Source organism: Eurosta solidaginis, chromosome 1, assembly GCF_040869045.1.
Source record: "Eurosta solidaginis isolate ZX-2024a chromosome 1, ASM4086904v1, whole genome shotgun sequence".
In the NCBI taxonomy this organism is placed as follows: Eukaryota; Metazoa; Arthropoda; class Insecta; order Diptera; family Tephritidae; genus Eurosta; species Eurosta solidaginis.
In genome coordinates this window covers 384,731,129-384,757,245 of record NC_090319.1, presented here as the reverse complement: position 1 = coordinate 384,757,245, position 26,117 = coordinate 384,731,129, and the positions used below count along the sequence as shown (strand labels likewise).

The 26,117-nt window shown below is 36.9% G+C and overlaps 1 protein-coding gene across 2 annotated transcripts in view; it reads right to left on the bottom strand.

The window, feature by feature from the left end:
* Positions 1–4,009: 4,009 nt before the first annotated feature.
* Positions 4,010–26,117, bottom strand: part of ChAT (Choline acetyltransferase) — a 40,625-nt gene continuing 18,517 nt past the window's right edge. The window contains exons 4-9 of one of the 2 annotated variants that reach the window (XM_067763287.1): positions 25,035–25,838; positions 24,846–24,968; positions 24,727–24,784; positions 22,391–22,534; positions 22,119–22,322; positions 4,010–12,195 (exon numbers count right to left, since the gene is read on the bottom strand). In XM_067763287.1, the coding sequence (XP_067619388.1) occupies positions 11,980–12,195; positions 22,119–22,322; positions 22,391–22,534; positions 24,727–24,784; positions 24,846–24,968; positions 25,035–25,838 (1,549 nt within the window). In that variant the 3' untranslated portion in view covers positions 4,010–11,979. Of the gene's footprint in view, positions 12,196–18,184; positions 18,360–22,118; positions 22,323–22,390; positions 22,535–24,726; positions 24,785–24,845; positions 24,969–25,034; positions 25,839–26,117 lie in introns of those variants that run through there. The other variant, XM_067763288.1, reaches the window with a different exon arrangement.

The window sequence follows — 26,117 nt, the reverse complement described above, 5'->3', positions numbered from 1 at the left end:
TGAAGAGCTGAAAGAGCTCCGCGTCGGTTTTATATGAAAATTTTTTATCTTTTCTTCGAATTATAAATATAGATATGTATATTTGAGATTAATGATAATTTTTTAATTAAAATATGGTCAGTTGACTGGCGAGTTGATATTCAGTACACTGTACTACAAATGTCCTTTTGTTTCTAAAGGATTGGGTCATGCCAGACAGATATTTGAAATTAACCTCCGAAGTTCATAACTGGACCACAGTTCGAAACCATTTTTGTCCACTGCGAATGCCTTCGATGAGTGCGGACCGGTTCCAAGAAGATACATTTTTACCATTGATTACAAACATAAGTGAGCGATATACCGACCTTCCTTACCTCCAGCAAACTATCGAAATCCCTTAAGCTCAGTAATCTAAGTCTTCTTCTTGCAGGATGCTTCCCCGAAGATTTTGAGTGGTTTTATCGAAGTCGGTTAGACTGAATGAGTACAACTTAGCCCGTTCTCTTTTTCTTTTTTGATCAGTCTGGCTAGACTGAAATGTCCCTACTTACGTCTTAGCACTCTTAACCTGAAAGTCAGCAATCAGTTTTGAAACCATTCGAAAATTGAAAATTCACCTGTTGAATTCTCTCAGCTTAAGATGCACTTCGGCGTATGTATGTATGTACACGGTAGCCACAGCCCTAACCCGCTCACCAGCTCACTTGTTCTAAGCACTTTATTTTGCTTCTAAATCAATTTCAATATTAACTCTACCGTAATCGTTCACAATTTCACACCGAAACCACCGTATCTACCTGTAGTTTAATGCTAGAAATCACCTCCGACTGAGCTTCGGGCCACATAGCGCCGTTACCGTGGGCCGTTTTCGTTAAGAAAGTCCTTTTGCCACCCACCTCTGTCGAAGGATATTTCTTCGCCTTCGACTTCGAGCAACAGCTTCGTTGGTTTGCCCTCTACAGTAGTCCTCTCCATCCTTATCTTTCCGTCTGTCCATCCGGATTCAAAAGTTGCCTGTTTTTTGGGTTATTCTGACTTTTTCCTAGGCTCATCATCCGATGTAATTCTTTTCCGGCCTTGAGCTGTCGCTAAGCAGGAGAGGATGCTGCTTTCGCATCTTCGCGCTATGCATATTGCTACAATCTCTTGCTGCATTAGTTTCTTTTCTTTAGCAGTGCGAATGGAACTATTTTTTTCCCCTTCCAAAGGTTGTGGGAAGAAGTTTTCTAGTCCTTTTGAGTTTTGTTAACCCTTTTCTCGTCCCTGTCTGTGTTACACAGATCCCGAAGTATTGGCACGTTCGTTGAACAATACGCTGAAAGCATCGGAGTTTATTTCTCCATCATCGCTGACAAGTGTTGATTGTTCAACGCAGGTAGCGCTGTCGAGGATTAAACCCCTTAGCTGAGATTTTATATTGCCCTCCATTTAGGTACTGCCTTTGCCGTACTAGTACGATCGTGTGTTCGGACACAGTGATGTAGCCTGTGATCCCACTCCACAGCCTGAGAAGCACACAAATATGTTTTATTTGGTTTCTTAGTGGAAGTTATGTATCGGCTTCAATATCTCCTATATACGGATCAATTGGTTACTTTTCTTTCTTTCTTTCATTCGCTTTACTTACACCTTTTTCAGTGTTTCCTTAAGTCAAATATGTCGGAAGAGTGACAAGTTTAAAAGTAATTGCACTTACCATGGCCTGGTCTCATATCCAGGAAAAAACACTTAATTTGCTTTACAGTGTAATTAGTCACACAGGCGACTGCTTGCTTCCGATGCTTATTAAGGGGAAGTTGTTGTCCGCATTTCAAAACTAATTCCTAGCTATGTACGTATTTAGACATTTAGAATAATACTAGCATTTGCGTTGAATAGAAAAGATAAATTTTATTGCATTGCCCACTTTTCCAAAATTTGTCGGACCTCAATCAATGTATGATCCATACCAAATATTTTACTCTAAGTGTTAGTTATATCATAAAAAAAAATATCAAAAAGCGAAGTGGTAAATAAAATTTGATTTCGAAAACAACCCAGAAATGGCCACAATTCTGAAATATTTCAAAAATAGCTCTCTTGGTCTTTAAAATAATTCTGCATTAAATCTGAAAATAAATCCGAAATAGTCCCGATATGTATCCTTCAAGCGATGCTGAAAATGTCCCTAATTTATTTGGAAATATTCCAATATCTATTTCGAGAGCCGTCCGGAAATGAAAAATCATTCAAGAAAATTTTGCTGCCGCCGTGGTGTGGTGGTGTCCTCTGCCTACCACACCAAAGATCCTGGATCCTAGTCACGAGCATTAAGAACATTTTTTTTTTTCAATTAGAAAAAAAGTTGTTCTAAACGGCGTTGCCCCTCGGCAGTGATTTGGCAAACACTACGAGTGAATTTCTGCCATGATGAGCTTCTCAGTGAGAACTTATCTGCATTGAAGATGCCGTGCGGAGTCGGCGTAAAACATGTAGGTCCCGTCCCTCCAATTTGCAGGAAAAATTAAAAAGGAGCACGACGCAAATTGGAAGAGAAACTCGGCCTAAATCTCTTCGGAGGTGCATCGCGCCTTGGCCTTATTTGTTTAGATACCGACAAGCTATAATTTTTCTATCGGCTTATTATCAACAGTTATCGGTTTGTTATCGCAGAGTCAACGGCTTCTTATAGGCTTATTATAGCTGGGTTACAAATGTGTCATCGACTTTATAGTGCGGTTTTATCGGTATCTGTTTAACAAAAAACTCATGAGTCGTCAATAACAAATCGTTTACATACCGTAGAAAATTTGATAACACATTTGATAACAAAGCGATATTTTCTCGATAAAAAGTCGATTACTTTCTGCTAACAAAGCGATAACACGCCGATACAAATCGGTAACACCCCGATAACTTTTTGATAGTAAATCGAAATATTTTTTGATAACCTATAGTAAACTTTTCGATAACAAACCGATAACTACCCGATAGTAAGTTGACAGCTTTTCTATAACATTTTGATAGCCAATCGATATTTTGTCGATAATTTTTTGGTACATATCGATAATTCGATAACTTTCTAAAAGTAAACCAGTAGCTCGTCGATAACATATCAGCTCGTTAGGGCTAAATCCGGTTGTTGTTGTTGTTGTAGCAGTGCACCAACACACCATCATGACGTCACAATGATCCTCAGCCAGATAAATATTTTGCATCTAATTGCAAACAAAACGATTTGAGCCAGATAAAAATAAAAAATAAATGTAAAGTACCTCCGATGAAATTTTAGGCCGAGCTTGTCTTCCACTTTGCGTCGTGCTCCTTTTTAATTTTTTATTAACACATTGGCGGGACGGGATCTATTTGTTTTATCCCTATTCCGAACGGCATCTGCAAGGCAGAAGAGTTTTCCCTGAGAAGCTTTTCATGACAGAAATATTCTCGGAAAGCACTTCCGAGGAACGACCCCGCTTAATAAAATAAATAAAATATGTTACCCTCATGTTGCAATCTTAAATTCTTACTTTTGAATCGGGCCACCTGGCGCTATGCAAAATTGTTCAATTTGTAGATAATGAGACCCCTTTCCTTAATCAGTGAAAAATATTTTTTGAGAGGTACACACAAACTCACGAGAGAACTGCGAAAGACCAACAGTGCGACATTATTTTCAGAAAAGAAAACAAATTGATAAGACGTTGTCCGGTTTTTGCTTAGACTTCTAATCTTTGTTTCCTTTCCTCTCAAATTAGCATTGATTTCAATCAACTGACATCTTGTTGTACCAAATTTTGCCAGGAAAATTGCAAGATCAAGTGATGAGCTGATGGGATGATACCATATTTGCCTCATATGCCGTCTGATTTCGCTTAGATCAACATTCCTCCATACCAAATACACATTATGAATGTCGAAATTATCCCCAAACTATCCAAAGATAGTCCCGAAATGGTTCAAAAATATGCCTCTGAAATGGTCTCAAAAGAGCTCTGTAATGAATCAAATAACTTACCTGAGCTTTGTTAATTCATTGTTATTGAACTAATTTTTTTGGTGTTTTAAAATATAACTTTTATTTGGGATGTAGTACACAACACGTAAGATAATAAGCGTAATAAATATGTAAAACTCAATAGGATATACATATGTATGTGTATTTGTAAATATATATTTTTGAACGCAACTTGTAATTAAATCAAATATAGCAACAATTAACACTTTTAAAGCTTTAACAGGATAATACATTAGACAAATTGGACAAATTTTTACTCAATTTCCTTTACATTCAGTTGCTTACATAATGGACGAAGCTTTTAATTGATTAAATAGAATATGTTAAAAAATTACATTTGCGTAAACATACATTGTTTAAAAAAAACAACAATGAACACAATAACACGGAGTTTGGCTTCGATGGTATTATTTAATTTCAGAGTTAATAAGCTTATTAATAATAAAACTGGTTTTAAAAATAACATTTAAATATTTTCAGTTCTAAGCACTGGGTTTGATACTTGAAGATGATTTTGTGCTGAAACCGGTACTGGCCTTTGCAAATTTCTCAAGATATTTCGGAAATGTTAAGTTTAATTTTCGAGATATTTCGCAGACTTCCATAAGGCCGATGTTAGGTGAAAACCGTGAATTTGAAGCTTTTTCTTTTAATCAATATCAAACCAAAAGACTACCTTGAGAAAAATTTCTAGCAACTTTACTAAATCTGACACATTTCTCAATGAATGTTGTTGTTGTTGTTGTAGCTATAAGGGGAGTGTTATCGATGTGATGGTCCTTTGCCGGATACAAATCCGGTACGCTCCGGTACCATAGCACCATTAAGGTGCTAGCCCGACCATCTCGGGAACGATTTATGTGGCCACATTAAACCTTCAGGCCATTCCCTCCCTCCCTACCCCCAAGTTCCATGAGGAGCTCGGGGTCGCCAGAGCCTCGTCTGTTAGTGAAACAGGATTCGCCGCGGATAGGTGAGGTTGACAATTGGGTTTGGAGAAGCTATATATTGCGCTGGCAACCTGAAGGGTTGCGCTACACAGCCCCTTGAATCTGGTATTTTAGTCGCCTCTTACGACAGGCATACCTACCGCGGGTATATTCTGATCCCCTAACCCGCTGGGTGAATGAATGTTGTCAAAAATGTCTGTCTGATATTGGTAAAAAAAAGTGTTGGGTTTGGAAGAAGTTCTTCTAATTATAGACGCTACTTTTGTATTTACAACTATGAGTTAGTTTACAATCGATTATTCGGCTAATCGACTTGTCGAGCAGCAACTTTTGCATTGATTGAACATTGACTAGCTGGTATCCGATTTCAACATAGCTGACACAACTGATGGTTTAATAAATAAAACCTTTTGTCATTAAAAATTTTATTTTAAAAACTCATGCAGAGAATGGCTCTTGTTAACAATGGATTATTCGTCTAATCGAATAGTAGATTAATCGAGTGTTAACTTTTGCGTTGATTAAAAATCGACTAACTGTCATTATTCGAATACTGGCGGTTTTATATGTAAATACAATTCTTGTCATTAAAAAAAATTTAAAATTTCAGAAATTAAATATTTTGTTATAAAATTGAAAAGATTTGCTGTGAATTGAGTTGCCGGAAACGTAGCTGAGTATGGAACTTCTTTTCTAGTTTCAAGGTAGCCAAAGAAGCAAACTGCAAAATATGTGAGCTGCAGATGCTTGAAAGTAACTCTACAACGTTTTTACAAACAGCAGAGCTCATTTAAAATTACAAAGAAAAACTATTCGCATAGTCGAATCTATTACTAATCGAAAGCAAACAACTAGTCGATTAGTGATAATCGATTATGAAGTGCTTTACTTCGGAGGCTTCAAGCTTGTACTGTGTCAGGCTAAAATGAAATGTATTACAAAACTGCAGTAGCCGCTGCGTTTTAATTCGCTGGACTCTGTTGAAGTCTGCGTAAAGCTCGTACAACTCATCATTAAATCTTTCGAAGAACTTTTCTCTCGAATACTCCTAGAGCCACTTCATCTGATGTTGTCATGGTCTTTGCTTCTGCTCCATATAGTAGGATAAGTGACTTGTAAAGCATGATTTGCTATACAAAAATTGTTAGCTCTTTTCGAAGAAAATAAAGAGATAGTAGTGCACGTTAGTTGTTTAGGAACCAATTTATAGTTAGCTTGTCGTTAGCTTCTTTTGCTGCTGGGGTCAGGCCAGTATGAAGGGTGAGGCAGTCTAATGTTCACGCATAAATATTAATTTAACATGTAAACTTTGCAATTTGCTTTAACGTTTCATATATATGTAGTATATGCATGTTTGTATGTTTATAACTATTTGCTATCTTAAACAATTTTTTTTTTTTAATTTTTATAACCTTTCAAAACGGTTTTTTTTGTCTAAAACATCTAAACACTTTAAATAGTTTCTTCAGCTACATAGTAAAATAATAATCTACCATTACTTATTCTTACATAACTGCCGTACATACATTTATATTTTTCCTAATATAATTTTAATTATAAATATATTAATTTGGTTTACTTAGTTAACTATATAACTTTTTCATTTATTTAATGTGTATATATGTATATATTTTGTTTTTATTGCATAATTTTATGCGGATATGTATGATTTTCTTTCAAGTCTATTTTTATAAGAGCTTATCTTCATAACAATAAGTATCCATTAATTAAGCTAGATAGGCCAACAACTAGTATTTCTTGTTTATAAAGTTGATGTAGAAAGAGGAATGTCGGAATCTTACTGTCAAAAATATTTAAAAGTTGGGTTAAAAAATTCAGAATTCTTTCAAAATTTTGTTTATATTTTTCAATTGCCGGATTCATTTTAAGGATTAATTTAAAATTTTTATAAAATTGTTAACGCTTTCGATCGAACTTGGTATTGCGTTTCAGCATTGAGCTAGATATGGCTTTCTATATCCTTGTACCAAGCTTTTACCACTTAAAGCTATTTCATTTGATCATTATGCTTGCTTTGTTCATCACTGCAACCTTAAAAACCTGGTTAACGTTGACATATAGGATAAATAGCTATCATCCAGAACTCGGGACATGCAAACAACTTTATTGCCCCTATTACGGCTTCCAACTCAACTCTCTTTCAATTGAAGTTTTGCAATTTGGTATTACAGATTACAGCTGAACCTGTCAAAAAAATGTCGGTTGAAGTTGCCTAGTCTAACAACTTTTTGTGGCATTACCGTTTACAACCTTGTGTTGGTGTAGTTGTCAAAGATACCAAAATCTTACAATTGATTACTAGAGCTTACGATTTCTTCTCGAACACAAGCGAGATTTTCGAGACCCGAGAAATCGAGAACTCGAAATCTCGCGAGATTCTCGAATCTCGCATTACTCGTCAGATTCTCGAATCTCGAATTACTCGTAATACTCGCGATCTTCTCTTTCAATTCAGTCGCTGCATTGGCAATATTCTATACATTTTGGGGTTTTTTACTTGTGGTTTTGCGGAAATGTTGGCTTGTGCTCAAGAAGAAATCGTAAGCTCTATATAAAACAGCCAATGAATCGATTAAGTTGAATGTCGAGAAGCTCGCGAGCCTTACAAGTAATTTGAGATTCGAGAATCTCGCGAACCTTACAAGTAATTCGAGAAACTCGCGAGTCTTACGAGTAATTCGAGATTCGAGAATCTCGCGAGAAGGCGAGACTCGCGAGAAATCTCTTCCCGAGAAATCGTAAGCTCTATTGATTACTAGCAGTTGTCTGAGACAATTTTGAAGTTGTTAGGAATAAATATCTAAAATAAAATGGAAAGCGGGTGCTTAAACCTTTTAAAATTTATTTAAACAAATTTTATAATCAGCAATTATGTACACATTTATAGAAAAAGCGAAGGATTACATTGAAAAATTTATTGACCTTATGGAGCGGCAACCGAAGTTGGACGAAGTAAGCTTCAGTTTGGAATAATTTATTGACCTTATGGAGCGACATCCGAACTTGGACGAGGCAAGCCTCAGTTAGGATGCAGCCAAAATAGGTGAAATTATCGTCAGCTTCATCGATACTTCCCACTACTCCTGGGAATTCTTACTTGGTATATGGTAGTTCCAAGGAATTGGAGTGATCACGCGCAATTTTTCCGTATTCGTGACATTTCAATTTAGTCACCAGCACAAAAAATATGTAAATCTAAGCTAATATCTATTTTGCTATAAATATAAAAATCCTTTTTTGTAATGCTTAAATTTTCCCGACAAAATTATCAGTTGTTCATTTATCTGTCAAATCATCACTTTTGTAATTATATAATTAATTTGTATTTCGTAAATACAAAACAGGAATTGTTTTAAGAGTTCAGTTGTTTTAATTACAATCCAACTTAGTTGAGTTGTAAACTGTAATAGGGGCATATACATATCATCCGATTTACAATAAAATGCCTATTCGAATCTTAGATTATACATATTTTCAACTTCTGTTTCACCGAAAGAAATAATGCTAATAAAGTCAACAAATCAGGTTGGTTATTCTTAAACTAAAACACATTATGTAAAATTGATCCCATTATGGTTGATTCAACCGCGTTTTTTGTCAAGAGAACAAACTGTTGGTCTCAAGTTAATCATATTCTGTAAAAATCTACAATTCTCATTCAATCTAAAGGATTTTTTTTTGTAAAAAAAAACAGATGGTATTGGTCATTTAAACAGCGAACAACTGTCAATATTATACAAATGCAAATCAGCTAATTTTAAGGAGAAACTTACGCCCACAACGCCCATTACTTTGTTCTTATGACAATGGTGCAACAGAAATATGTCATATCAACAGCTTTCACAGCTGTTCTAATGTTGACGAAAATGTGTGGTTTTAACAGTTTTAACAAAATTTTCTCAGGGTATCATTAACAGCGGTTAAGTAAACAGAGCTGAAACATTCAACAACATCATGCTTTGCAGATGCCGTTCTGAGTCGGCATAAAACTTGTAGGTCCCGTCCCACCAACTCGAAGGGAAAATTAAAAAGGAGCACGACGGAAATTGGAATAAATGCTGGGCCTAAATCTCTTCGGAGATAAATTGCGCAAATTATTTTTGTGTTTTTTGTTCAAACTAGATTTTCTAGAAAAAGATTTTCATGAACGACTGTTTCAATCTAGTTTATCAGATTTCTGTTTAGAAATATCCATTAAACATTGACAGAAAAACATAAAATATTGTGCAAAGCATACAATCATTATGAATGATGATGTGAATCTGATATGTTTTGCATAGACGTCAAAATTCCAAAGTGATTGGATCACCTGATTTGTAATTGTCTATCGCTGTCTCATTCTGTATCTCTTTCTATCACCCGCTGAAGATAGGCGCCGCCATATTGAACACGCTGTCAAATGCTAAAAAGTAGCCATATTGAACATCCTGTCAGGCAGTTGACAGATAAGATATCACATTTATACTATTTTCACACAGACGGCTTATTGAATAATAAAGGCAATTTTCTACATTAAGACGCTTATTGACCCATATGAGAATATTTAAAAATTATTACATCAAATCTAGAATACTGAAGTTTTCTTAGCTTCTTTATAGTTTCCTCGTTATACTGTTTTCTAAGATACTAGGACTAAATTAAGGATCTCGTGCCTTTTCGGGTTAAGCGTGTAAAAAAGACGAAAAAGTTAAACGGGAATAATTTACGGTATTCAAAAATTGTTCTTTAAGGTTATAAGAAGGAACAAATTATATATGAAAACACTGTAAATAATGGAATTTGAACCAAAAACGGTTTCACTTACATATTTATTTAGTTTTAAAATGCAATTATTTTCTACCTACAAGCGTCTTTGTTCATGCTGATGATAGTAACATGTATTTGAATGGAGAGCTGCACACAAATCGTCAGCTGCGTAAATTGGCAAATACGACAGCGTTATGAATTATTTCCAAAAAAGTTTTTCTAGATGTCTTACATGTGGCTAAAGCTGGAAACATTGGTGCTTTATCGGTAACCGTATCGGTAACCTTTTAACAGCTGATTCGACCAACCTTATGAGAATCAATGCAATCGCTTATTGGTGCCGCTAAGGTCGTAACCGTATCGTAGCCAACCAATTGGGTTTTGGTTTCCGTCGTAACGATAAACAGCTGATTACGTTAGGGATACCGATACAGCGATACGACATACGGCACCAATGACTCCGGCTTAAGGGTAGTTGTCACGATCTCCAGTTGTTGGATTTTACCTGGAGGATAGCAATCTATCAGATAGCTTCATTTGACACCAACACAGGGTGACCAATTCTCCATGATAACTGATGATTGGCGTCCCAGTTAAAGGGCCCATTACTGATACTTAACATAGACTTGACTTGACTTGGCGTAAACTTGGCAACTTAGCCATGATTATATTCCACTTAGCGCATACAATCTGGCATCATAATCAGCTGTCATTTTATTGTGATATATTTGCTACAAAAAAGTGGTGGTTTTTAAAAAAAGTTAATTTTGAGTACTACAATTAATTTATGAGTGTAAAAATTAATAGATAAATTAAAAATAAATGTCAATTTGTATGACAAAATGTCAAAATGAAATGGAAACAAACAAATGGCATCTCAAAATGTAAACGTCACTTAGAACTTACATAGAAAATCAAAATTCAACAGACTTCTAAGTCAAGTTAAGTGTTGCTAAGTTTTGAGTAATCAGTAACATGCAATGTTCATTTAACAGAACTGTAAGTGACAGTCCTCAAGTCAAGTCAATATGGGACCTTAAGTGCAAAGAAAAAGTGTAAACAAAGGTCAAGTGCATTGAGGATAAAACAAGTGTGATATCTTATCCGTCAACTGCCTGACAGGATGTTCAAGATGGCTACTTTTTTGCATTTTGGCAGCGTTTTGGCAAGGTGTTCAATATGGCTGCGCATAGGGTGATAGAAAGAAAAATAGAATGAGATAACGATAGTAAATTAAATAGGTGATCCATTCTATTTGTAAGTTTGACGTCTATGCAGAAGTTATCACACTTGTTTTATCCACAATGGTCAAGTGTTTGTCTAGTTTTTGTGTATTCACAAAGATTTTTGGGATTTGTTCTACAAAATATTCACAATTATCGATTTAAGCCGGGGTTGGTCACCCTGTGTTGGTGAAAACGAAAATGTCAAAGACTATCTGATACATTACCATCCTCCAGGTAAAATTTAACTTAACTGGATATGCTGAAAACGGCTCTTAGTGAATTTCATGAGTCATACTTAGTGTCCCTAAAGGCCCTATCAAAATTGAGGTAGGCATAACGCCTTAGTAAGAAGCATATTTTAACTTTACCATATGTATTGGCGTCGGTTATTGGTTTCTTAAACTAAAAACATGAACAAATTTCTAATAATAACAATGTCTGCTTGGTCACAGGTCAAACGTATCCAAAACAAAAAATATAATATCCAACAAGTTAAACTAATGGTATTGTACCGTGGACATGGTGAGTTTGCCGTGACCTTAAATTTTCTTTTCGTTTTTAATACATAGCAATATGATAATTTAATATTAACTGCAATTTAGACAGGTAATTTTTTTTAAAGCTTTGCTTCTCGTTTTTCGTAACTATTCAAGTTCTCTTCTTTCAGCATTCCTTTTGAATTTTCTTTTTTTAGTTTCCTGAAACATTCTTTTAGCTAACAATAATACTTTCAACGATTTTATAAATTTTTCTAGAACATAGCATTTTACTAAATATTGTATATATGTATTTATGAATACATAGTATATAGATATATGTTTGCTGTATGTGATTATATAATACATTATATGCACGTATAATACAATTTAACTAAATTCAAGAACATTTACTACAGTTATACAGTTAAGGTACTTTTGCTGATATGTTTTTTGTTGTTGTTTGCTTGCATTTAACACTAAAATTTTTCAATGCAGTTAGCAAGTATTTAAATTTATTTTTGTCTTTCTTATAGAAATTTTTTTATTGCATAACTTTGTTAGCTGAACATTTTGTTTCCATTTCATTTTTTATCCACTGCTTCGTCAGTCATCAGATCCTTCATCATGTCCAACGATTCTTTTAGTGATTTAGCAAAGCGCGTTGTGCTCGTATCCTCGCAGGAATAGAATGCGGATATGCAAAAAACTATTTCATCCGGATGTGGATTGTAGGAGCAGCCATAACCACGTGGCGTTACGGGCCCATAGCCCATGAAAGCGTCCGATTTTGTGGCCACCTATTAAATATTTAGCCAAATGATTAGTATGTTTTGTGTAATGTCTATGTAAAATGTAGATTCGACATGGACATTCAATTTTATTAGACTGGCCGTTACAAACACCATTTTTTGCAATGATAAAAATATTGTAACCCTGACAATAAATCTTGAAGTAAAACTAAAGACACAGAAAGCTGCACTACACTACGCCGCAAAATATTATTTGCATGTATTCTCATTGAGCTATTCAAATTTAGCGGCAGGAGCACTACGTGACGCGGCCATGAACGACAAATCTCGCGTTCCAATGGGCAGTAATCAAGATTCCGCCAGAAATTTGACATACAAATGCAACAACAATGTGATCCATGATATATTGCTATATATTTGTACAAAGCGTGTACTTGTGCGAAATTGGATAACGGTAGTACGTAATGACAAAAAGGAATGGAGATAGATATAGGTTTCCTTATACCAAAATTATCAGTATCGAAAAAGAATTTGTTTGAGCTATTCCCCTCCGTCTGACTTGAGCATAGGTTTCCTTATACCAAAATTATCAGTATCGAAAAAGAATTTGTTTGAGCTATTCCCCTCCGTCTGACTTGAGCAAAAGCTGCGTTATCTTTACGCAATTTTGGTGACTTATGTTGTTGTTGTTGTTGTAGCAATGCTCGCCCCACCTAATAGCCGCGACCGATCACAAATTGTCATCAATATCCTCTAACGGGAGTCCAAGGAAACTTGCCGTTTCAACAGTGGTGGACCATAAGGAAAGGGGTGTTAGAGGCGTTGGTTCCACATTACAATTGAAGAGATGGTTGGTGTCATGTGGGGACACATTGCAAGCGGGGCATACATTTTGTATGTCGGGGTTGATTCTGGATAGGTAAGAGTTTAACCTGTTACAGTATCCAGAACGAAGTTGAGCAAGAGTGACACGCGTTTCCCTGGGGAGCATGCGTTCCTCTTCCGCAAGATTTGGATAATTTTCGTTAAGTACTGGATTCACCGGGCAATTCCTGGCATAAAGGTCCGACGCCTGTTTATGGAGTTCACCAAGGACCTGCTTGTGTTTTTTCACTTCATACGGCTGGGTTCTCAGGTGCCGTATTTCCTCAAAATGCTTACGGAGATGACTCCTTAAGCCCCTAGGCGGTGCTGGTTCATCAATCAGATGTCTGTTGGGATGCCCAGGTTTCTGGGTATTCAACAGGAACTGTTTAGTCAGCATCTCATTTCTCTCCCTGATGGGGAGTATTCTCGCCTCATTATGCAGATGGTGTTCTGGGGACATAAGAAGACAGCCCGATTCTGAGAGCAGTATTTTGGCAGGCCTGTAGTTTCTTCCAGTGGGTGATTTTTAGGCTTGGCGACCATATGGGTGACGCGTAGCACGTAATCGGCTGGCTAATTGCTTTGTATGTAGTCATGAGCGTTTCTTTATCTTTTCCCCAAGTACTGCCAGCGAGGGATTTGAGGATTTTGTTACGGCTCTGAATTCTCGGAACAATTGCGGCTGCGTGCTCACCAAAATGTAGATCTTGATCAAACGTCACACCCAAGATTTTGGGGTGTCGGACAGTCGGTAGCGTAGTGCCATCGACGTGGATGTTCAAAATGGTCGACATTTGGGGCGTTCATGTTGTAAATAAGGTCGCGGAAGATTTAGTCGGTGATAATGCCAGGTTTCGCGAGGCGAAAAAACTGGAGAGATCAGGGAGGTAGCCGTTTATTTTATTGCATAGCGCATCGATCTTTGGGCCTGGGCCTGTGGCCATTATTGTGCAGTCATCGGCGCAGGAAACGATTGTGACTCCTTCCGGTGTTGAAGGTATCTTAGATATGTAGAAATTAAACAAAAGTGTGGATAGGACAGCACCCTGTGGCACCCCCTGTTTAATTCTCCTTTGTTTTGATGTTTCGTTTCTAAATTGCACCGATGCCTGCCGACCACCCAGATAATTTGTGGTCCACCTTTTAAGACATGGGGGAAGGGTAGACCCTTCCAGGTCCTGCAGTAACGAGCCATGGTTGACCGTATCAAAAGCTTTTGATAGGTCTAGCGCTACGAGTACTGTTCTATGGTGGGGGTATTGATTTAAACCGCAATTTATCTGTGTGCTAATGGCATTTAGCGCGTGGTAGTGCTATGGAGTTTTCTGAAGCCATGCTGATGAGGGGCTAGCTGCAAATTTGCTTGGAAATAAGGGAGCAAAATGGTTTCAAGCGTCTTTGCCACTGCCGATAGGAGAGATATCGGACGATACGACTCACCTATGTTAGCTGGTTTCCCAGGCTTTAGTAGCGGGACCACCTTGGCCATTTTCCATTTCTCAGGTATGACAAAGGTGGAAAGAGACTGATTGAAGACATGCGCTAAATATTTGAACCCCTCTTTCCCTAGGTTTTTAAGCATCGGCATGGCTATGCCGTCCGGGCCCACTGCTTTGGAGGGTTTAGCAACCAATGGCATCCTCAACCTCTTTAGCGGTGATGGTGATTGGTGACGCGCTGAATTTGTGTTTATGTGCGCGTCTATTGGCTCTCCGTCTATCTTTGTCGACCGTAGGATGCATTATATATTGTCGGCAGAAAGCGCTCGCGCAATTTTTCGCGTCCGACAGCACTTTGTCGCCAAAGGCGATGGAAACTTTGTCTTTGTGCTTAGTCGGATTCGATAGGGACTTTACGGTGGACCAAAGTTTACCCACACCGGTAGAGAGGTTACAACCTCTTAGGTGCTCCTCCCATTTCGCCCGCTTGTGTTCATCTACAAGCAATCTGATGCGTTGGTTTATATCCCTTATTTGGGGGTCGCCTGGGTCAAGCTGTCTTATAAGGTCACGTTCTCTCGCTAAGTTTGGGGCCTCCGCCGGGAAGTGGGGCCGGATTTCGGGAATTCTCCCGGCGGGAATGAAATGTGCCGAGGCGGATTTAATGACCTTACGGAAGGCACGCTCCCCTTGGCGGGCATCAGTCGGGATAGGGAGGGCAGCTAGGCGGCTGTCTGTAAAGGATTTATATTCTTCCCACTTTCCTTTTTTGAAGTTTATGAAAGTGCGTTTTTCAGTGACGATGAAGTCGGCGTTACGCTCAAGCGAAATAAGTATGGGCAGGTGGTCGGATGCCAATGTTACCATCGGCTGCCAGTTGACGCAGTTTACGAGTTCTGCGCTCACGATTGAGATATCTGGCGAGCTGTGACAGCTTCCTACCATACGTGTGGGGGCGTCTCCGTTTATTGTGCAGAACGTCGTTTCTTCTATTTGATCCGCCAACATCTCACCCCTACTGTCCGCCCGCAAGTTTGAATGCCATAGATCATGATGGGCATTGAAATCGCCTAAGATAATGCGATTGTTGCCAGTGAGTAAGGCCCTGATATTAGGGCGGTATCCACTGGGGCAACAGGTGGCAGGAGGGATGTAGATGTTGATGATTTCTAGGTTTGCATCGCCTGACCGGACAGATAGGCCTTGACGTTCTAAGACATTGTCCCTGCGGTCGATGCCAGGATCAAATAAACAATATTGCACAGAGTGGTGTATGATAAACGCGAGACCGCCTCAATTTCCGCTCTCGCGGTCTTTCCTGTGGACGTTATACCCAGAGCAGGTCTGCAATGCAGATCTTGCTGTGAGTTTAGTCTCTTGAATCGCAGCAATGCGGATGTTGTGCCGCTTCATGAAATCGACTATCTCCGTAATCTTCCCAGTTAGTCCATTACAGTTTAACTGCAGAATTCTGAAGTGCATAAGGGGAGACGTCGCCACTCTGGGGGTAAGTAACGGGTGACTACGCCTGGGTTGGGGAAGGCCAGGACGCAATTGCTGTTGTGGCCCTAGGTCTGGGCGTCCTTGAGCAAGCATTGGGGTACCCAGCTGATTTGGGTTTGCGACCTGGCAACATGGCGCGATGAAACCCGTCGGGGGGTTGCCGTCGCGGAGACCAGAACATCTAGGGAAGTGGCACCACCCAAGGCAGGAGCTGCATTGGGCGGATGTCGCAAACATATATATTCTGTGCTGGCAAACGGTGCAAACGGAGGTAGGGACTAAGAGTCTGTTTCCCTGACCTACACGATTGCTGCCGGAAAAGAGGGGGAGAGAAGACGGGGGCAGGGGCTGTTGCTCAGCATTGCTTCCGACTCTACTACGAAGATTGTTGTTATGAGTGGTAGCAGCTGGTTGAGTTGTTGGCGCCGTGGGGCGCGAGCAGCAGCGGGTACTTGTTGTGGCTTGCTGAGCAGCGGGGCTGCTGGAAGGTAGTGGGGGGGCGCTTAGACGTAGACTACGGGCGCCCTTGGGCGTGAACAGCAAGGAGCCACAAAAGATTTTTAAAGTTACGTGGACGTCGGGTTTTGGGATCAAGCCCAGAACAACCTGTCCGATGCAACCATCCCTTGCACGAGACACACTGAACAGAGTATGACCGTCCTAAAAAGATTCTTTTCCGGCAGATGCAGCAAAACCATTTCTCAGGACCGGGGTCTGGAGACGGACCCGGATTAGATTCGTGCCTTCCCGGAGTAAGAGAATATGGAGCAGTCCTGCTGCAAGGAGCTGCTGGGAGGATGACAATTTGTGGGAGGGACGAAAAAAATTAGATGGGGTCACACTGAAATGACAGTCCTTGGTCGGGAAAAATCCCGAGTCGCTCCGGTACATAGAACCGACTGCCTTGGTAAGCGTTTGGTGACTTATCTGAACCCATAATATATTGGTATTGAGTATAAGCGAACGTTAACGAAATACCCCTTACCACAGACCGATTAAGTGATGAAACTTAAAACGTGGGTTGACCTCATGGTTCAAAATATAATTTTCGTAAAATTTTGGAAATTCGGCGTACCACCATCCCCCCACATTTATAAGACGAAAATTTAAGTTTGATTTACGGCTTCAAAAGCCGTTGAAGATATCATGTTGAAATTAGGTTGTTCTCGTTAATATATATACATTAGGGCGGGTAAAATTGTTTGTGGAAAATGGGGAAAAATAAACTTCAGGTGCACATCCAGTTTCTGAATCTATGGGTCATACTGAGTAATATTGTCCATGGGACCATAGGTCTTACATGAATTTCGAGCCTCCCTAATTTTGTTAGAAAATTTTATATCCTAATCCGAATACGAATTTGACATTTATTTTCATGTGTTTTATTCGTGAGAGCCGCTATTCGGATTGGGATATAAAATTTTCAAACAAAATTAGGGAGGCTCGAAATTCATTTCAGACCTATGGTCCCATGGACAATATTACTCAGTATGACCCATAGATTCAGAAACTGGATGTGCCTTTTCAGCAATACATTTGACACACCCTAATATACATACATATATATTATTTCAAAATTAAAAAAATCGTTGGTTACCCACTTAAAAAAATTCGACGTCTAAATTTGGAAAAATTTTAAAAATATGATTATACAATCAAAGACAAATAAATGCATAAGGGTTAACACGTAAATTAACTTTATGACGAGAAAATTAAGTTTGTTAAACTTTGGAAAACAGGCGTCCCAACGCCGACATCTATAAGATGTCTATTAAAATGTTTTTAAGCCGTTGAAACTCGGCAAGGAGGTTGTGGTTCCTTTTTTATATATGCTTTGTGAATATAAACGGAATTGGTTGGCGACCACGTCAATTAAAAGAATAAAAAAATTGATATCGAAATTTCTAGAAATGGAAAAAAAATGCTAGAATCCATTACCAAAGATGTATAAAGTGGTGACTTTATAACAGATACTTGGTAACATTTTGCATTTTTTTATAATGTGGAAGATCAACTTGGGAGTTATAAATTTATCAAAGATTGGAGAGTGACAGGAGTACTGGATATTTCTAACAGAAATATTTGTGTGATATTTGTTAGAATTGAATATTTAGAAAGACGCTGGGAAGAATTTAAACATAGCGACCAGTCTAGTTTACACATACTTATTTCGAGGAGTAATAATATTTTGTTTGTATATACATATATAATCATACATACGTACATTATAAGTACACAAAAGTGCGTGTAGGCCTATTCGAGCACGATGAATACTTATTTATGCTCAGGTGCATGGTGCATTAGCATTATTTAACGGTACTGTGTAAGCTTACGGTGCAATAAAGTGCTTTACGGTGCGTTGCATAAGATATACACAGACATACGTAGTAAACTTCAAGTGTCCTTGAGTGCATATTAAGGTGAGCAAGAAATGTAAATATTTTGTGATAATAAAAATAGTGATAAAAGAATGCATACAACAATTACTGTAGAAAATGTGCATTGCACAATTTTTAAGATTTAATTTAATTAACCAAAAAAAAAAAAAACAGAAATTAAAGAAGAAAACGCAAGTTTAAAAAATAAAAAATTAAATTTAATTAAGATTTATGAAGAATTGATACAACTTAATGATATCAGAAAAACTACACAGCCTAAGTAAGATTGTAATGCTATCAGATATATCTTTTTATACCTTTCATGAAAATGAAATGGTATATTAATTTCGTCACGAAACCCAAAACTGTAAGTCCTTAAAGGAAAATAGATAGGCCCATCATTAAGTATACCGAAATAATCAGGATGAAGAGCTGAGTTGATTTAGCCATGTCTGTCTTTCCGTCTGTCTGTTTGTATGCAAACTAGTCCCTCAATTTTTGAGATATCTTGATAAATTTGGAGAGCGGGTGTATTTGGGTGTCCGATTAGACATTTGTCGGAACCGGCCGGATCGGACCAATATAGCATATATCCTCAATACAACCGATTTTTCAGAAAGAGGATTTTTGACATATCTTCCTCAATTTAACAGATTGAAGCTTCAAACTACACCATATACTTTCGTATATTGCACATATTGTTGTCTGAAAAAATTGATGAGATCGGTCGTATATATAGTATATATCCGCCACAACCGATTGTTCAGATAAGAAACTTTTCGTAATTACTGCCCCTATTTTAAGAGCTAGAGGCTTCAAATTTCAACGAATGCTTACGTATATAGCATATATTGTTGTCTGAAAAAATCATAAAGATCGGTGGTATATATAGTATATATATGGGGTATTCCATCCCATTTTGACCAATTTTGAACCCGACCCCTTTAGAATTGGCTGAATTTTTTTCTTCTTTTTCTAGCTTACGAAAGACGTTTTTCAAATTTTTTCATCCAACTCAAAAAAAGTTATGAATTTTTAAAAAAACACCGTTTTTGTTTTCAAAATGCTATAACTTTTTCAAAAATTGACCGTTTGGGATCTTTTTTTTTTTAAATTTGTTTTTAAATGTACTTTTCGGAAAAAATACAAAAAAATTAAAAAAAAATTTTTTTTTAATTTTTCAGTTTTTCGAGATTTTTCGAATTTCGCCATTTTTTTTTTTCTCATAAAAAACTTCAATCAATTCTGCAATCATCCCCACTAATCCCGAAGCGGGCCGATTTTTTTTTTATATTTTTTTTATTTAATTGAAAAAAAAAATTTTCAAAAATAAAATTTTTTTTGTATCAATTTTATTTATATAACAAAAAAATGTAAGAAAATGATTTTTAAGTATTCTTTCCTTTATATATTATGGTAAAACTTACATGTTTACTGTGTCAGTCATTAATCCTGGTTATTTTAATCGTAGATTACCATAATATATAAAGAAAAGAATACTTAAAAATCATTTTCTTACATTTTTTTGTTATTTAAATAAAATTGAAAAAAAAAATTTTTATTTTTGAAATTTTTTTTTTTCAATTAAATAAAAAAAAATATAAAAAAAATCGGCCCACTCCGGCATTAGTGGGGATGATTGCAGAATTGATTGAAGTTTTTTATGAGAAAAAAATGGCGAAATTCGAAAAATGTCGAAAAACTGAAAAATTAAAAAAAAACTTTTTTTGTATTTTTTCCGAAAAGTACATTTAAAAACAAATTTAAAAAAAAAAAAGATCCCAAACGGTCAATTTTTGAAAAAGTTATAGCATTTTGAAAACAAAAACGGTGTTTTTTTAAAAATTCATAACTTTTTTTGAGTTGGATGAAAAAATTTGAAAAAATTCTGAAAAACGTCTTTCGTAAGCTAGAAAAAGAAGAAAAACTTTCAGCCAATTCTAAAGGGGTCGGGTTCAAAATTGGTCGAAATGGGATGGAATACCCCATATATAGTATATATATATATATTTTCGCAATTTCAGCCCCATTTTAACAGATAGAAGCTTCAAGTTTCACCGAATGCTTACGTATATAGCATATATTATTGTCTGAAAAAATCATAGAGATCGGTGGTATATATATTATATACCCCATATAAAGTGTAATTTTTGACCCTTTTTTACGGCTAGAAGCTTCAAAATTCATCACATTTCATTAAATAGTTACGTTTACGTCATATATTGTTGAAATACCTGATTCGTAGTCATAGTTTTTACACGCAGACAACAAAAAACCTGAAACTTTGCATCCTCACACAAAGTGCCTACCTATTTTTTATTTTATATTTATCTTAAAAATCGTTTAGGTATGTACATCTGTTCACTATATATTTCTTATCTTATACATCCGATTATTTGGATTACGAACGGGATAAGATTATTGTTCAGCCCCATTGATGAAAGGTATGAAGTCTTCGACACAGCCCCGTCAGTCCCGTCCTTACTTGTTTTAAAATCCAATGCTGCATCAGCGCTCCAAATCGTGAGAGCAATACTTAAAAAACTACACATCAGACATCAAGACTTCGCAAAATACTATCCGGATTAAACTTAGTTCCACTAAGCATAGAGAAGTGTAATGGCTCATGGCCCATCGCCACCCTCCCGCACTTCTCTGGAAATTGAAGTCACAAACATCGTAGCTAGAACAAGATATTATGGGTTATAAAATCATTCCAGCATTTCAAAAGAGTTATGCACCGAAATCTTCGCGATGAACGTACGGGTGGTTTTCATTGCTAAGGCAGGCAAACTAAACTGCTCAGAAGCTAACGATTGCCGGGCAATAAGAATGGCTTCCGCCGGATGAACGTAGTTCGGGACGGCATACCGCTCTGCACGAGGTCGTCTGAGTCATCCGGAAAACTCTGAACTGTAAGGTGTTATTGAGGGTATCTTCATTAAATTTGGAACGGAGAGCATCTGCACGGAGCTTGTATGAAATGTAAGCCAATGCACTATACTACCGTCTGTAGCAAAAAGGAACATTAACTCTAACGGAAGAGTTTGAGGAACGTTTCGGCCAAGTCTTTACAACGATTATTGGTTAATATTAATAATTGACTCAATGGTACCTTAAAAAATTGTAATTAATTTAGGTTATTCTCACAAAAGGGGAGATAACAATTAAATATAATTAAAATGAAAAAAAAAAAATTGCTATTAACCTAAAACGGCGGCCACCGTGGTGTGATGGTAGCGTGCTCCGCCTACCACTCCGTATGCCCTGGGTTCACACCCCGGGCAAAGCAACATCAAAATTTTAGAAATAAGGTTTTTCAATTAGAAGAAAATTTTTCTAAGCGGGGTCGCCCCTCGGCAGTGTTTGGCAAGCGCTCCGGGTGTATTTCTGCGTTCGGAGTCGGCATAAAACATGTAGGTCCCGTCCGGCCATTTGTAGGGAAAATCACGACGCAAATTGGAAGAGAAGCTCGGCCTTAGATCTCTTCGGAGGTTATCGCGCCTTACATTTTTTTTTTTTATTAAACTAAAATGTTCTTAGTCGTGATTAGTTTTCAATGTTTTTTAATCTTTAATTTTTTTTTAATCACTGCAAAAGAACAAATTGAGTAACTAATCATATAACAACTTAAAAATAAATTTATTTAAGAGTTAGCTGCTCATTCTAACCATTCATCACTAAACAAATAAGATTAATCGTTTAAAAAACATTTTCCTTTTTGCAAAAAACTAATTTAAAAAAAATATCACGATAAGTTCTTGAAAAATTGAAAACTACATACCTGACTTGTGCTTAATAGAAAAATATTGGCAGTTTTGTACGTTTCATGAGCAAAGAGTTCGTGCACTTTACCATTATTGAATTTTTTACTGGCTTCACGCAAACCCAACAATGGTATATCGATTCCATGACCGAGTATATTTTGAACCATAATTTCAGTTTGACGAGTACACGCAATACGAAAAAGTTCTCTGAGTTTATCTTTCTACATAAAAAAGAAGAATAAAAAATCATTGTGTTTGCTTTGGAGCGAAAAATTATGATAAAACTTACATTATAAATGCTAAATTTAACTTTGCGTGTGTCCTCATCCTCGCCTTCGCTTTCCAAGGGCACATTTGCGCCCTCACCTTGGCACATTGCAGTAGCCCATTCCAGTGCCTCTTTGTGGGATGCACGAATACAATCGACGCGACCCTTGGGAAAAGATAATTTAGTATATTTAGTTAATGCGTAAGTGAATAAAGGAATTTGTACATTAGGGTGATCATAATTTTTTTTGCAAGAAGCCCTCTAGGAATCAAGGGCGGCTCAAATTATTCCTTTTTGTATTTGTGATTTGTGGTTCGATTGGGTGGATACTTTTCGATGAAATTCTGCATTTTTGCCCTTTTACAGGATGATTATTTTGGTAATCATTCTTAAATCTTGGCGGGATAGTTTTGGAGCTATTTTCGGATCCGTTCGGGTTAGGTATAAGTTCGGGTCTATTTCAGGATAGTTTCCGAACTATTTCAGAGTTGTTGTAGGACGAATTGGGAATTGTTTTCGTGATCGCTTCGGGTCTATTAGAGATATTTTCTGGCTTATTGTGGAATTGTTTTGGTATTTTTTCCGGTCTTTTTCGTAATTATTTCGAGAATATCTTCCGCTCATTTTAAGGAAAACTTTCAAAATAGTTTCGGCATTGTTTTCGAAGTGATTTCGGGGCTATTTAGGAATCATTTTAGAACCTTTTCAGGATAAAATTTGAGACCTGTTTGCAAATATTGTCAGATCTTTTTGTTTTTGAAATCAATTCGGGGCTATTTTCGAATCGTTTCAGGATTATTTCGTTAAAATTTCTAGATCTTTTCGGTACTATCACGCGATCATTTTGGGCCCATTTCAGGACCTTATCGGAATTATTTTAGTGATAATTTTCAAATCTTTGCAGAATGGTTTTGAAACTATTTTCGTGTCATTTCATTACTATTTTCGGTATTATTCGGGTCTAGTTCAGTATAATTTTCGGACTATTTCGGAGTTGTAACGGGTAATTCACGTACTATATTTAACAATTTAGGGGATATTTCGCGATGATTTCGAGTCCATTTCAGGATCATTCCGAAATAATTTTCGCGATAACTTCCGATCTATGAGGAATATTTACTTCTTGCGATAATTTCGGAATTGATTCTGGTTTTATTTGGAGATTATTTCCTTATCAATTTGAAATCATTTTAAGACTATCTCTGATTATTTAGGGATAACAGGGGATATTTAGGGATTATTTCGAAAACTTTAAGGGATAGAACTGGAATAGTTTCAGGATCATTTCGAGACTATTTTGCGAATATTTCCATTTTGGCATTGTTTTAAAGCTCATCGCTGCATTATTTTGGTATCGTTTCGGTAAAGTTTCCGAATCGGTTTTTAGACAATTTCAGAGCCATTTCGGAACAATTTTAGGGATAGGTTGAGAAATGTTTTGGTACGATTTCAGGTCTATGCCCTGATCATTTCGTATTGGTTTGTCAGGGACCCATTTTAATAGTTATTTTCTTTTTTGGAGTCAAAAAAGTCCGGGTCAAAATGTTTAATAGGGTAAAGTTTATGGGATCAAGGAATACCCATAGCATTTTCATGCCGTATCATCATTTTTATTTTTCGGACTTTTTTCCAAAAATTCTCAAATAAAAGTACAATCCTAATTTTTACTTTATAAGTGGGGAAATAAAAGTTAAATCCGCACATTTCGGCCGAAACGTCCGGCCCTATAACTATGGAATTTCTCATCTGAATAAAATTAGTTTTTTACCAATAGATTCTTCTAAATATCTATAAGTGGTCATTTGAAAGTTTTGGTTACCAATACTAGAAATTTGTCATAGAAAGACTAAAGCCAGTTCTCATATTATACTTATACTTTTCCATAGTAACTTGCACCGTTTTTTTATTGCCATAAAGTTTGATCAAACTGAGACATTGCCTTGAAATTTGATACACGCTTTATGTTGAAACCAGAAGAAGTCTGTATGAAAGAAAATTCGTCTCATTTGGATTAGCCGTTCCATAGTTATAGGGCAGACTTTTATTCTATCCTTAAAAAATAAATGCCCGTATTTAATAATTTTTTTCGGGCTAAAAGGTTAAAAGTCCGGAAATGATTTTTTTCAAAGACTTTTATTGTAAAAGAATAACAGGTTGGGCCTCTGTATTTGGGATAATTTTGTAAATTTTCGGGACCGAAATGTTTTACCCCTGCATTATTGTTTTCGACTATTTCGCGACTGTTTTGGAATTGTTTTAGGGATCACATATTAAAGCGGAATCATTTAGGTTTTGTTTCCATCGTGCGGACAGAGCCGCGGTTAAAGGTTACTGTATATATTACAATAAATGCTTACCAGCAAGAAACGTCTAGTGGAAGCACTTTCATATGTGGCTACCAAATGACCATACAGTCTGTTGAAATACAAAAAAATTATATCAAATAAAAATATAGTCAAGTCATTGCGATACTTACTTAAAGTAAGCCAATTGCATTATCAATTGCACAAAGGCATCGGGACTACATTTGCATTTCTTAATAAAATTTTTACCGTAACCCTTGTAACGATAAACATACAAATCAAAATCACCCACAGCCCTGTAAGTAATCGAAATGAAAATATTTAATTGACAATCGTTTCAGTCATTCAATTCTCTCATTTACTTATCCACAGTAACTGCAGCCTGTTTCAGGCGTTCTTCCATCTCAGACGTTATATTCCATGATAAACGTTCGGGTGGTGGATCTGCTGGTACGCTATTACAAGCCGATTGCGCTTCATCCAGATTTTTATAGATTTTCTCTATAACGCTTACAATTGCATCACCCTCCGAAAAGGAATGTTCATAGTTAATACCCCATGTACCATCGGTGCAAATAATAATTTGTAAAACTTTATCAAACCATCGATTGGCCGAATTGAAACTGCTACCACCGCCATGTATCATTTCATGCAACATATTCGTATCATCACGATCGCCCACCATATGACCAGTTGGGGTTGCGCCAGTAAATGTTAGTGCATTAAAACTATTCGGAAGTGGCTCATCGAAACACATTAAGCAAAGTGCGTTCTCAATTAGTGAGAAATTATTCTGATTGATATCGTCCTGAAGCAATAATTTGCGATTCATGGCCCAACTTGTACGCTCTTCGGCCGTTAGTAGACCCACCATTGGAGGTTGGTTTGGCAAACAGGGTGCATCGCTAAGTACATATAAAATATTTGAAGCGATCTCACTCATTGAAATTCGTCCGCGTTGGCTGTTCTTCACATTGACACAATACATTTGGTTGCGACACACAACAATCACATGTTCATCAGTTTTAGCAGCACGCTGAACTAAATGCTGTGAGTCACGCTGTTCGCCTGGTATTCGGCACGAGCCCAGTGGCCGATAGTATTGCGCCATGCAAAGCGGTTGATTTTTTTCACGTGAACCAGCACGATCGATGGGTAAATTGCCGCTATGAATATATGAAATTAGTTGTTATAAATAAATATTCAAATTAAAAACCAATATTTAGGTATATTAGACCGTATTATAGAAAAAATCATAAGCTCGACGTTCACCGTCTGATTCGCAGTTAAACCTAGGATTCGCAAGGTAAGGCTAGATTGACCTGGTCGGACTAAATTTGTCCATTTGTCCAGAAGGTTGTTTACTTATCAAACTGAAAACCTCGATTAGGAAGCAGGATTTATATTTTAAACAACTCCGTCATATTGGTAAATACTAAAATTTT